The sequence below is a fragment of the Chinchilla lanigera genome, unplaced genomic scaffold, assembly GCF_000276665.1.
Source record: "Chinchilla lanigera isolate Chin_1 unplaced genomic scaffold, ChiLan1.0 scaffold00010, whole genome shotgun sequence".
Lineage (NCBI taxonomy): Eukaryota > Metazoa > Chordata > Mammalia > Rodentia > Chinchillidae > Chinchilla > Chinchilla lanigera.
In genome coordinates, this window is record NW_004955411.1 from 35,758,612 (window position 1) to 35,772,295 (window position 13,684).

At 40.7% G+C, this 13,684-nt stretch overlaps 1 protein-coding gene across 6 annotated transcripts in view; it reads left to right on the forward strand.

Moving 5' to 3' along the window:
* The window catches only part of Slc16a10 (solute carrier family 16 (aromatic amino acid transporter), member 10), a gene marked incomplete at its 5' end in the record, with an annotated part of 112,568 nt that continues 98,884 nt past the window's right edge, over positions 1 to 13,684 (forward strand). For all 6 annotated transcript variants that reach the window (XR_001232837.1, XR_001232838.1, XM_013510862.1 and 3 more), the window contains 1 exon segment: positions 1 to 246. Coding sequence is in view for 4 of the 6 variants with exons in the window: in XM_013510862.1 (XP_013366316.1) it covers positions 1 to 246 (246 nt within the window).

The window sequence follows — 13,684 nt, forward strand, 5'->3', positions numbered from 1 at the left end:
ACGCTGCGCCGCCCGGCCCGGGACCCTCGGGCGACGCCGAGGCGGCTGCCGAGAAGGTGGAGGTGGAGCTGGCGGCGCCGGAACCGCGGCCGCCCCCCGAAGGCGGCTGGGGCTGGCTGGTGATGTTGGCGGCGATGTGGTGCAACGGGTCGGTGTTCGGCATCCAGAACGCCTGCGGGGTGCTCTTCGTGTCCATGCTGGAGACCTTCGACTCCAAGGACGACGACCAGATGGTCTTCAAGACAGGTGAGGCGCGAGCCAGCCGCTGCCCCGGGGCCCGGACGCAGGCGCGGGCGTGTGGCCGGGAGTCGCGCGTCTGCCTGCCCAGGCTTCCTCCTTCCCTCTGCAGAGCGGGCGCCCGGAGTGCGCGGGACCTTCCTCCGAGGTTGGAAAGCAACCTGACACCGTCCCGCGGACAGTGCCTTCAGCCACCGTCAGGATCGGATGGGCCCCCGTCTGCCGCTGCGGAGGGGTGCCTTGTGTGTTGGGGACCGTGCGCGAGTGTGGCGAGATGAAAAACGTATCCCAAGGTCATAGGGAGAGACGAGGGGAGCCGTTGGAGAGCCGCCCCCGCCCCCCGTGCTAAATATAGAGGCAGAGGCGGCAGCCGAATCCGAGCTGGGGACCGGGAAGAGGGGGAAGGTTAGGGGTTGCCCCCGCCGGTTGTGTTCTGCGATGTTCTCTGCGGTGCAGTGAAGTACACCCAAAAGGCGCAGACTAAGCGTTTCCCCGCTGAGGAATGCTATTACCTGCCTTCCCTGAGAAGGGAGGAAGTCTAGGACCTGTGTGAAACACTTTTACAAGAATTATTTCACCCCATCCTGCAGAGCAGATGTTGCCAGATGCATTTGGGAGAGAAAACTAAAGCTTAGTGACATGAAGTGGCTTGGTCAGGAGCGGAATGGAGCTGGAACAGACCTCACCTGGCTCCAGGGCTGAGTGATTGCCGTTACTAAGTCAGTCTCCCTCTTGCTGTTCAGGGAACATCATAGGATTAATAATCTAATTAAGGTTTAAAATAAGGTTTTAAACCTTAATTTTCAATTTTTTTGAGCGAATATTCCTTCAGTCTTTAGTGTGCATATAATTAATAAGCAAGACCGTAATAACAAATTCTAAGACAAAACCTTACATAAATACTGTAGTATTATACTATTTGTATCGTTCTGCAACCTACTTCTGCATTATGTTTAGGATGTACCCACATAATACCTCAAATTCTTTTTAATTTAATGTGATTTTCATTATATGAATGTATTGTACTTTATGCATCATTCCTTTAATAGCCATTATATTGTTCCACAACTTAGTAATGCTGCAATGAATACTTTTGTACATTGTCTCCTGAATAAGATATCGTGTTTAACCCAGAATTTCTATTCCTTAAATACTACTGTTGAAGCTGCTGTGTTGTGCAGGTCAGAGTTAGGTACAGAAGGGTTAAAAACGTAGTTACATGTCCTTTTTACCGATGACAGCCTTTGTAAGTTTCAGTAAGCTACATATGTACATATAGTAGTACACAAACATTTTATAAGTTTTATAAATAAGTGTTGAGTATCTGGGAGGAAAAGCTCAAATAGGCAAAATTATGGTTAACTTTTTAATTTCCTTGTTAGCTCTGGAGACTGACATCCCCAGCCTAGAATTAAGCTTTTAAGACAAGTTTCTGCATCACTTAGCCTATTTTATCTGGGTCACAGATTTTTTTGTCTGTTTTTGTGTTTTGAGACAGGGTCTCACTATGTAGTTCAGACTGGTTTTGAGCTCGTGATGAGCCTAGGCTGGCCTTGCACTCACAGCAATCCTCCTGCTTCAGCCTCCTGTATTCTGGGACATGGGATTACAGGCTTGCATCACCAAGCCTGGCTGGGGTCATAGATTTTTTTGGGGGGGGTACTGGGAATTGAATTTAGGACCTTTTGCTTGCGCCCAGCTATATTCTGGCCCATAGATTTTTAATGTGGTCAAAACAACTGCTGTCTTGTTTACTATTGCTTTTACAAACTCAGGTAAGTAGAGTCCATTGGCTTAGGAGTTTTTTTCTTCCTTTTTTAGAATTAAAAAAATCTGAGCTACATCCCAGACTTTTTCATTTTGAGATAGGATCTTGCCAAGTTGCCCAAGGTGAACTTGAATTTATAATCTTCCTGGAGAGGCAGAGGAAAGAAAAACAGGAACACAAGCAGACCCGTACATAGAGACATCATAGCTTTCACAGGGATCAAGTTTTGTAGTATGGAAGTCTACCCATCGCCATAGTTCCAGTTGGCTGTCGTATCCTAGTATCAGGTAGCTGAAGGTGAGTGCATTAGTGTTTCTTTTTTACATTTTTTTTCAAGGCGGGTTCTCACTGTGTAGTCCAGGCCAGCCTTGAATTCACGGTGATTCTCTTGCCTCACCCTCCTGAGTGCTGGGATTATAGGTGGGTAACACCATGCCTGGCAGTCAGCTGCTTTCTATAAATGTAACAAATATTTGAGATGATCAGTGTATACAGACTAAAGGTTTATTTTGCCGGCTCCTGTCCATGGTGACCCTGTTGCCTTCAGCAGCACATCATGGCAGCTGTATGTGCACAGCAGAATCATTCACCGTGTGGCCCATTGAAGAGATGCCGTGTTTCTTGAGGGCACGACCCCAGCAACCTAAGATTTCCCACGAGACCCATCTCTTAAAGATTCCGCCATCTCACCAAGCTGAGAACCACATTTTTAACCCGTGGGCCTTTGGAAGATGTTGCAGATCCTCATGACAGCAGTGAGGCAAAGGAATGGAGTTCTTGAGCTCTTTGTTTTCAATTTTGATGAGTATTTTCTCTGTTTATTTGATTCATTCCGTGACAAGTCTTCTAGTCAGATTTGTGGATGTGTATTATAGAGACAATTGTGTAGGTATGCCAGTTAAATGTATGAAGATCTTCGTGACTATCATGTGGAAATTTGTCCAAACTAGCCTGTGTTTTGGGTACCCTTTGTCTGTTTCCTACATGGGGTCCTATGTGCTTGTAATGGCCCTGTATCACACTGTAGCTGGGCTGAAAATGGCTTTTACTGAGACGCTAGGTAATGCATATGTGACTAATACATTTTTAGGGCTGAAAAATAACTAATCTTAGTTGTGAAAAAATGGTTATAATGTTTTTAAACAAATTATCATTGAGATCTCTCTTTTTACCCCGTCTGCATCCACACAGACACACATACACACACAGACACACACACACACACACACACACACACACACACACACTCACCTACCTCATACCACACACGGTTTATCAAGTCCTTTACTTATAGCAGGCACTGAAGTATTGATGAATATCTGCTTTTTTTTGCAGTGAACCAGGGCCTTATGCATGCTAGGCAAAGTGCTCTACCTTAGAGCTACATTCCCTAGCCCCAAACTTTTTTGAAATTTGTGATTTTGAAAAAATTTGATACTCTCATGCTGAGTTATCTGTGATCAAATATGTAGTATGCAAACTTAAGGTACAACACAGATTTTCTTGAACTTGTTTTTAGGCTTTTATTTTTTCAAAGTTTTGGAGTATTTTCTGTTATTCATGACCTGGCCTTAGAGGGAGTTAGTTCTATCTCTTTGTTTTCAGCAGCTTATTTATAGTGATTGATTAGCCCAGCCACACACAGGGAAGCAGTGGTGGAATGGGAATGTGGGTTTCCAAATGACTGTGCGCATTTCTCAAGCACTTCCTATAGCTAAGCACTTTTCATGCATTTCTATTTAAACCTTACAGCAGCCCCATGAGATAAGCTGTAGTAGTGTCTTTCTTTTCAGATAAGCAAACTCAGGCTCACAGAGTTGAAGTAAACAAAGGAGCCAGATTTCAGTCTCAGGTTTATTTGACTCCAGGAACTGGGTTTTAACCACTGATCACATTGCACTGGCTAAAGACAGTTCTGAAAAATCTGATTTTTTTTTAATGTTTTTGACTTGTGATTGTTTTGAGTATTATACTAAGCATTCTGGGGTTAGAAACAAGCTGGAAAAATTAGGGTCCCTGTTTCCAATGTTTCACTGAAATAGAGTTTTGAAATCTAGAGAGACTTTCACAGAGAAACATGATTCTTGAAGCAAACATGGTGTTTAAGCAAAGGTCGAAGGCTTCCTTTGAAGAAGCCTTCCTTCCATGCTCCTTTGGCTCGATCCATAGCAGGACAGTACTTCCCTGCAGAAGCTTTCCCCTACAGGAGTTTTTTGGTGTCTCACTATGTAGTTCAGGCTGGCCTTGAACTCACTGTGTACCCCAGACTGGCCTTGGACTCCTGGTAATCTCCTGCCTCAGCCTCCATAGTGCTGGAATTACAGGTGTGCACCACCATGCCTGACTTTTCTTGATACAGTGCCGTGGCACATTGAGATTTTGGTAGGCCATTAGTCTCTTTTTGCTCATGTACTTTATTCCTGGAGTGACAATTTTTTAACTGGTTATACAGAGGATTTGGTTTCATTTTGGCCAATCTGTACATGCACATAACATACTTTGGTCATTGGAAGCCCTCTTTCACCCCTTGGTTGGCTTTCAGTTCTAGTTTTGCGTATTTTGTGGGGTTATTTGTTGTGTACATTTCAATGTGTCCATCACCTCATTGCCTACTCCTGTTTTCCCTCTCCTCCCCCTTATTCTCTTCCTCTTGTTTAGTCATAGTCTCCCACTTTCTTGTCATCGTTTTAGATTCCACATATTGGGGAGAATGTGCAGTATTTATCGAGGAAGACACATATTTCAGTGGTACATCTGACTTTTAAAAAATACCGATTTTGAACAAGTTTGTTGTTAGAATCCATACTTAGGGCAGTTAATGATATCCTTTTGAAGAAATTACCATTTCTTCATGGTTCAAAGACTTGGTGAAGAAGATCTTTACTTCTTTCAGTAATTCCCAAAATGTGTTGTGAAATAGCCGTTCTTGAAAGTTGGGGGTCTGTGGTTAACTGTGGGAAACAGTGCACACTACAATCCTCTCTTCCATATTTAAAGTAAAAAACAAGATATTAAAATTGGAAATTTTTTTTGTCTTTTTGAGACAGGGTCTCACTCTGCAGTTCAGGCTGGTCTTGAGCTCACTTTGTAGCCCAGGCTGGCCTAGAACTTGGAACAATCCTCCTGCCTCAGTAAAATTAAATTTAAAAGAAAAGTTGACTATCAAAAAGGTCTTGAAAGGGAGGCTGTTTGGCCACAATCTTTTCTTTATGGTAACAGATTACAATGACAATCACGAATTAGGATTCTCTCTCTCTGTCTCACGCTGCCTCTCTCCCTTTTTCCCTCTCTCCTCTCTACTCCCTTCTCTTTTATTAGCAGTATTGGGGATTTGAACCAGAGCCTTTGCACAGAGCCACATACATTTCAAGGCCTTTATTTTTTAAGACAAGGTTTTGCTAAATTGCTGAGGCTGGGCTTGAATTTGGATTCTTCCTGCCTCAGTCTCCCAGAGTGCTGGGATTACAGGTGTTCACCATCACACCTAGCTCTGAAGTAGGACTTTTTGTAGCATTTAGGGGTGAATACATCTTGCAGCTCTTATGATATCTTACCAACCCTTCTGAAACTTCAAGTCAGTGAGTGCCTACTGAAAGTTTGCTTTCCTTCCATGTTTTCACATTTACTATTATACTGCTACCTACTATGGAGAAGTTCCCTTTTCCCCTCAGAAGGCTTAGGTCTTTCAACACTGCTGAAATGAACTGGCAATAGAGTAACAGGAGAAAAGCCCAAAGAATGTTATTTGATCATAGTTTTATGTCACATGGGAGCCTTGGGATTGAAGATCCAAAGGTTGGACAAAGAGGACCCCATTTTCTAGTATTAGTCTGAACAGGGAACAGAACCCAGCAAGGCCTGTCTGTTCAGATTATTCTTGGCTCCTCAGTTGTAGTCTTTCTCTCTCCTGGGTGTGGGACAGGACACTTTTTGAAATAGGGGTCAAACAAGTTAGGTCAGAGAATTTCTGTGTATTTAGCTCTTACATAGAAAGTGTGTGTATAGGGGGTGGTTAGAGTAATATTTTTAGGTCTTAGGACTGGCTTGGGAAAGGTGCTCTGGTTTCTGTACCCCACCTTAGGAGGAGGAATTCTAGCTGTAGTTTGCCTTGGGGGGACATGAAGGCGAGAGACAAGAGGGCAGAAGATCCAAAGGAAACTTTGCTTCTGAGATTTTCTGAACTCTCTGATTTGGAGTATAGTTTTCTGAGTCCCAGTATTATAGAATGCAAGTGAGTATTACAGCTAAACTATGGGAAGCTCTGGCTGTGGAAGTTGGAGGTTAACCCTGCTGTGTTTTGCCTTTTGGTTTGGTTTGGTGGGGAAGGCTGCCTATATAACTAACCATTTTGATATCTCAGGAAAGTTTTTAGTAACAATGCTTTGTTGAGCTGATTACAGTTAATGAGTAACTTGGCTCTTGTTCCTGTATATCATTTAGTATAAGAAAGATACCTGATTGTTTGCATTGCAAGAGAGGTGGAAAAGCTAAGGGAACTTGCTGATGGCAATAAACTCATCTAAACTGCTTGCTGATGTCAGTTAGTAGAGCATTAAAATGGTCCCAGGAGTTGAGAATAATAAAGAAATTAATCTGGTGTGAGCACTTCATTCCATTTCCAGAATGTTTGTGGATTCAGAGCAAGACTGAATAATGATCAGTGTGAGCAATGTAATAAGCTTTCCTGTGGTGCTTTATCATGGAGTCTTATCAGTAAAGTTAACTGCCAGAAGAACCAAATCAACCAAAACTGAAAGCATAGCAGAATTACTTTAGCAGAGGTTTTTTTGAGTTATAGTTTAGATAAACTGCACTGTGTGAGTACATGTTGAATCCATGTTGCGGCTCCTGGAGACTTCAGGCCCTGGCCAGGGACTTCCCCCACTTCTCCTGCCACCCTGTGGTGTTTAATAAGCACTGTGGCTTGAGCCACTACTTTGGGGCTGTTATTTCCAAATCTCTTTATTGTGTTCAAGACCCATAGTTGTAGTTCTGAATAGTTATATTTGGGTGCACATGTATATTATACTCAGTTAAAGTGAATTCTCTTTTTAGCCCCTCCTGCAACCTTCCCCCATCAACCACAAACAACAGCCCAACTGCAGATAGACCCATCCCTCCTTTTGCATTCTCTCAGTGCATGATGCCTCTGATTGCTTAAGTCAGAAACTTGAAATTCATCTTAATTTCTTATTTCTTCCCCTTCCTTACTTGTTTTGTTAAATCAAAGTCCTGTTGTGTTTGCTTCCTTAGTGCTCTGTCAGTTGGTCCTTGTCTTTTCTGGTGTGTGGTTGATTCCTGCCTTTATCCCTTTGGGCCTTGATTATTGCCATAACCTCTTAATGGGTCTACATGCCCTCAGTTATGTACTTGAGTGATTTTTTTTTTCTTTTTCTTTGTGTGTGTGTGTGTGTGTGTGTGTGTGTGTGTGCACCCTTGCAGTACTGGGGATTGAACCCTGGGCCTTTGCACTTAGCTATGTTCTCAGCCCTTTTAAAAATTTGAGACCGGGTTTCGTTAAGTTGCCCAGGTGGAACTCAAACTGGGGATCCTCCTGCCTCAGTCTCTCAAGTGCTGGATTTATAGATGGATGCCACTGTCCTTGGTTTTGAATGATTTTTCAAAATTACTGAACTGTTTCATTTTTCTCCTTAACTGCTGTCAGTGGCACTTACTACTCTTAGGAAAATGTCATCTCCTTACCACAGTTAAGAGCTTGCAAGCTCTGGCTCTTGCCTGACCTTCTATTCTTGCTTTGTGCTGCCCCTTCTTGCTTGCTGTGCTCCAGCCAGCTCTGAAGGTCTTGTACTTGTCCTGATGTGTTTCACTGCCTTTTCTTTCTATGCTGTTACAGGTGCCACCCTGCTCAGCGTGGTTGTTGGGCCTTGTAGGATTCCAATGAAACAGTTGACTATTTTATTCCTTAAGTCAGAACCCTGGGGCATGACAGTAGTTTCATGAAATGTGTTACATTTTTGATGTGCTAGGAATGTTGGGGAGGGTGCTGCATTTTGAAGTTTTCTTTGAGAAGGACTTAAATGAGTTATGTGTTAAGCTTAAAGTGGAAGACAGAGAACTTCATTCCAACCTCTTCTGATGTAGCATTCTGTGAACAGCATTTTAAAGAAATTCATATTTATTTGTCATAATATGCACAGTCCTTTACCATAAAGAAAGGGCTTTCATATGTGTTACTTTATTTATTTATTGCCTGGGTTTTTCTCTGTGACCAGGCAGGTCTTGAACTTCTAAGCTCAACTGGTCCACCTGCCTTAGCCTCCCAAGTACCTGGGACTATAGGTGATGCCATTGTGCCTAGTTTATACTTATAGCCTTGGGTGTCATTTGTAGATAAGGAAGTTGTATAGGTTGTGGTTAGGCTACATGATTATCTCTGTTATAGCCACTAAGTTGAATTTATGAGCATCTTTTTAGATGGGAAAACATTTGTATTTATATAACAGTTGTCCTGAAAGTAGAATCCTTCTTTTTTTTTCCCTCTTGAAACTATTTCCTGGGATGGAATTTAAGAGGAAATAAAAAGAATTAAGATACATTGTGTATATGTACCAGTTCCTCATTATGTGTCACAAGCATATGTTAATAAAAAACTATTTTCTGCATTTTTATTTGTATGTTCTCTTAGAATCTTGATGGTTCTACCTACATCCTCAGAAATCCTGTGAAGTAATTTTTGGAAAAGAATTTCATGTAGAGTTGTCACAGCTCAACCAGAAATCTAGTGTTCTATTCAAACTAAACAAATGAACCTCAATAAAAACATGCTAACCCCAAGCATAACTCCAAAATGGTCAACTTGCCACAGTGCTGAGCACCTGCCCAGTCTGGGGCCACCCATGTAGAAAATCTGGATGTTTTCTTTGGCGGAAATTCTAAATGACAACTCTGGCACACCTGAGAACTATGGAGAACTGTCACTCAGAAGAGCTTACATCAGAGCTGCTGAGATGGAGGAAAGCAGTGCCCTCAGATATTCCTGCGCCAGCCACATGTGGCCGTACCTTCTTTGCTAATGTGCCTTTTTTGGCCACAAAAGTAATTCCTCACCTTGCATTGTAGGAACCACAAATAAGATGCTGAAGTGATGACTTGCTTTATTCCCAAGTTAAGTCTTTTCTTCACTTCACTATTTTTTTTTCTTTTTTTGTGGCACTGGGGATTGAACTCAAGACCTTCATGCTGAGCTACATCCCCAGCACACTTTTCATTTTTCATTTTCAGACATGGTGACACTAAGTTGCTAAATTTCTCAGGCTGGGCTCAAAGTTGGGATTCTTCTGCCTCAACCTCCAAGACTACTGGGATTATAAGGCATGTGCCATCATGCCCAACATTACTAATTTTTAGTTACAGGAATAAAGGTGAGCTGTTGTTTTGAAGCAATATGTATGGATCAAAATAGTATTTATAACCCCCTTTTTTCTTGCTGGAGAAACAAAAATCTTGTGATCTTTGAACTTTTTGATACTTTTTATTTTGTTTAATGATCCTTGTGATTAGTTTTACTTTATGTTGCAATTTCAAATGACTGCATCCCACAGGATTCACATTTATCTATGATTACTTAAGCAAGGATATTCCACAAAATGAATTGATGTTTTAGCGCACTTGGGTCAGAGAGTTGCCATCATCTGTATATAGTAATGTAACACATGAAGTTTGACAGCAGTACCCCAGTACTATAATTTTTAATAACTGTAATAGTAAACTTAAAAGTAAGCTGTTTTATAGGAAAGAATAAATGACAGTTGTATGAAGTTTTACTTGTGTTATATTTGTATCTTTTTGCTCAGAGAAAAATGTTCATTTTTAACTATCCTGGAACAGGTAGATGGGACCTAATTTTAAATAAGAGAAGATTATTTGGCATATTTTGATTTTGGATCAAAACAGATATTTAACGTGAGATCATATGATGTTAACCCTGAGTCACAGTCAGAACCTACACATTAAATTCTTGTTGAACTTTGTTATTTTTGTCATGCTTTGTAGTGCTAGGAATTGAACCCAAGACTTGGTGCATGCTAGGCAAGCACTCTACCACTGAGCTACATTTCCACTCCTCAAAATTTTTTTATTTTTGAGCAGAGGGTAAATGTGGAGAAAGATCAGCTAGAACAGGTAATAGATTCTTATTGGTGTTTTTGTGTATAATTATATGCAAAACATTAAATCCAGTGTTGGTAAATACTTTTTCATCTAAAATCTTTATTTTGGCAGTTCTTCTTCTTCTTCTTCTTTTTTTTTTTTTTGGTCTGTATGAGACAGTGTCTTGCAGTGGAGTTTAGGCTGGCCTTGAACTCACTTTGTAGCCCAGGCTGGTCTTGAACTCCCAACGATCCACCTGTGTCAGCCTCCCGAGTGCTGGGGTTACAGGCATGCGGCACCACCCCCAGTTTCTTGGCAGTTCTTAAGTGCTTCCAGTACACAGGCTACTTGTATGAGGAGCAAAGGCAAATGGAACAGTTTTTCCCACATTTTGTTGTTGCCTGCATAAAAAATGGTTATGTTTTAAAGCATAGGCAGAAAGAAAAGTAAAAGGTATACCGTTTTACTGGTTTGGAAACAGTAATTATTTAGAGAGGGATTTGGTTTATTTGCAGTTATTTGTCTTTTTTACTCACCTCTTGCAGATACATAGCATTTTAAGATAAGCCTTCTTGGAAAAATATACTTTCCAGGCAGTTTTTTTCAACAAAGCCTGGAACACTAAACTTTAATTCTTTTACAGATTTTGTTTTCAAATGAATGTTGAGACCATTTAAAAAACCTTTGTTTTTGAATTTCAGAATTGTGAATAAGGAATTATAGATTTATGTGTAAGTGTTTCATTTTTTTTTCTATTTCAGCACAATTTTTTTAAAGGTACACTTTTTCTATCCCTTAAGGCACCTCCTAAGTGTGGGATTCTGTTTACTGGTCTACTCTAGGTGATTTAAACAGGCTTCCCTCTTTGCTGGCTATTTGAATAGCAGGGAGGGTTATATAGTAAAAGTAGCATTATCTGAGTACATTTTTGTACAAATTGCTTTCTTATCCTTTTGAATCACTTCCTTGGGTTACATCTCCAAAAGTGAGATTACATACTTGTTCAAAGGTATGGACAACTTCTTAACACGTGTTACATATTGCCTGATTATTCTTCAGGAAACTGGAACTAGTTTACTTAGTGTCACCAGCAGTGAATTGGCTCCCTGAGAGACGTTCCAATGTTAGGTTTTGTTTTTAATTAATATTTGCTAATTTGATAAGTGGCAGTGGTATTTTAGAAATTAGTTTAAAGTCATATTTTCTTACATAAGTCTATGTGCTTTCTCAGTTTTGAGCCCTTTTAGCAGCAGATGGCTTGGCAGTGATACATAGTAAGATCAAGAAATACAAGAGGACATGTGCCAGTGACTATGTTAGGTAAACCTTGTTACCATAGGTGAGAACACTAGGAAGGCCTTTGAATCTCACCTGACACACATTGTCAGGTAGGGCACACCTTGTTCCCTTTCTTCTGTTCTATCAACCCAAAGACCTTATTTGAGGTCTTCAATGAAAATTTACCACCTGGAGACCTGGCCGTGAAGACTTCATGCCTCTTCCACGAGTCATCTTGTCCTGCTGAGGCTCAAGTCTGCAAGAATGTAGGTATCATGGTCTCCCTCAGTGTTGTCACTTTAGCTGACCTCCTCTGGACCCAAACTATTTCTGTTGAAAATATCTTTAATCAGTTAACTGGTTAACTAATTAACTATTTTTTGTGTATATATATTTGTGTGCATTTTAAATTTTATTTTTGCTTTTATTTATCTTTAAAAGAACGTAGAAATGCTTTGTTGAGCACAAACTGTGTACTAAGAGTCATGCCAGAAATAAATGAGTTTGACTTATTCCATGTTCTAGGGAGATTATGAGGGGAGATGAAATTATATGTACATGAACAACTTTAAGGCACTATGGTATAAATGCTAAATGCAATACAAACAAGGTACAAGATTTTAGAGCAACATAAAATTGTTGTCAATGAGTTAAGTGTTCTTTTGTTTGATTCAGATAGAAGGGAGTTGGCAAAGTGCAGCTCTGCAATTGGCTCAGATGCCACTGGATGATGTCAGTGAATACTGGATGCTGTTGGTTGACACAGCTGGCTGTTGGTCTCTGCCACTGCTAGCTACTGCCAAACAATATGAAGTTGTGCTGGACACCTTTTGTTGCCACTGCTTTCGGGAGCTCTTTAGGGTAACAGCTACTAAAGAATCCTGAGTAGATTTTCAGGACCTTCTGAGCCCACACTACCTGAGAATTGAGTCATGAACAGATGTACAGGACCACCAGCCAGTCTTTATTTTAACAAGACCCTTTTGGCAGCACAAGGAAGTCAGTACGTCAGAGGGAGCCCTTGGGGCCTAACTAGAGAACTGGGAGGGAAGTGCTGCTTGTAAAGCAGCTATGGGCGTATGATTGGTCTAATTCAGGTCCAGGCTGTGATTGGTTCAAGTAGGACAACTGCAGCTGTCATGGCTAGGATTCAAAGAGTAGGGGGATGCAAGCCCTTTGATTGACTGTTATCACATCTCCAGGATAAATGGTGGGGCTGAAACCAGGGAATCTTCAGAGGGGCTAGACTTATTTATGAAAGCTTATTGGGGCTGGGGAAGTTGGGAATATTAATAATGGGCCCAAATCTCTCCCTGATCTTAGCCACTTTAGGGTGCCTCCCTTACCCTTGTGGATCATATTACATTTTTTGTCAAAGTCCCAGAAGCATGAGTGTGTCAAACCCACACTTATTCTTTAGAATATTTCTGTTGATGAATTATTAATTATTAAACAATGCACGCTTAACAGAAAATATCACAAAAATAATTGAATTTTTAATATTTATTGAGTGTTTATAACAAAGCAGCAAAATATTTTAGACTTTGGTATACAAAGTCTAAAAAAGTAAGAGAAGTAAATTCCTGTGTGAACTACAATGAAAATACCAACCGCACTCTTCAAAAAAACCTTCAATTATCACACCTAAGGCAGTCTTCACACATGACAACAGCATGTTCCATGCACACACGTTGTTTACACTGACCGCACATATGTTTTGCTTTTCTAGCCTTTTTGTAGGATATGCTTGACATCTTGCTGGTCTTGCTGTTTTGTCAGGAGGTTCTTACTATATTATACAATGTGTAGTTAACAGAAACAAAAATACATAAATACCAATAAAGTATTACCAATAAAGTACTGTGTGTTTAGAATAAATATTAACATTTTCACATCAGCTGTGTACTTGCTTACAAAACTTGAGATAACATCAGAAATAAAAACCTATGTGAACTAGGATGTAAACACAAACAAAAGTCTACCACAGAAATCTTTGCATTAACTGTCTCCCAAAGCAGTCTTCACACATGACAACTGCATGTTCCATACACGTCTCACTTTCATTAATAGCAAATGTGCTTAGCTTTCCTTTCCTGTGTGGCAGGCCATGCTTGTCACCTCTCTTTGTGCTTTGTCAGGAGCTTCCTACTATGCTGTACAGTGTGCACTTAGCAGGGAGAGAAGATAGCAATAAAATATCGATAAGTAACGAGTACTTAGGATAAACAATATTTTCACATTAGTTGTGTAAAAACCTATGTGAACTACCGTGAAAATACCGATAGAACTCTA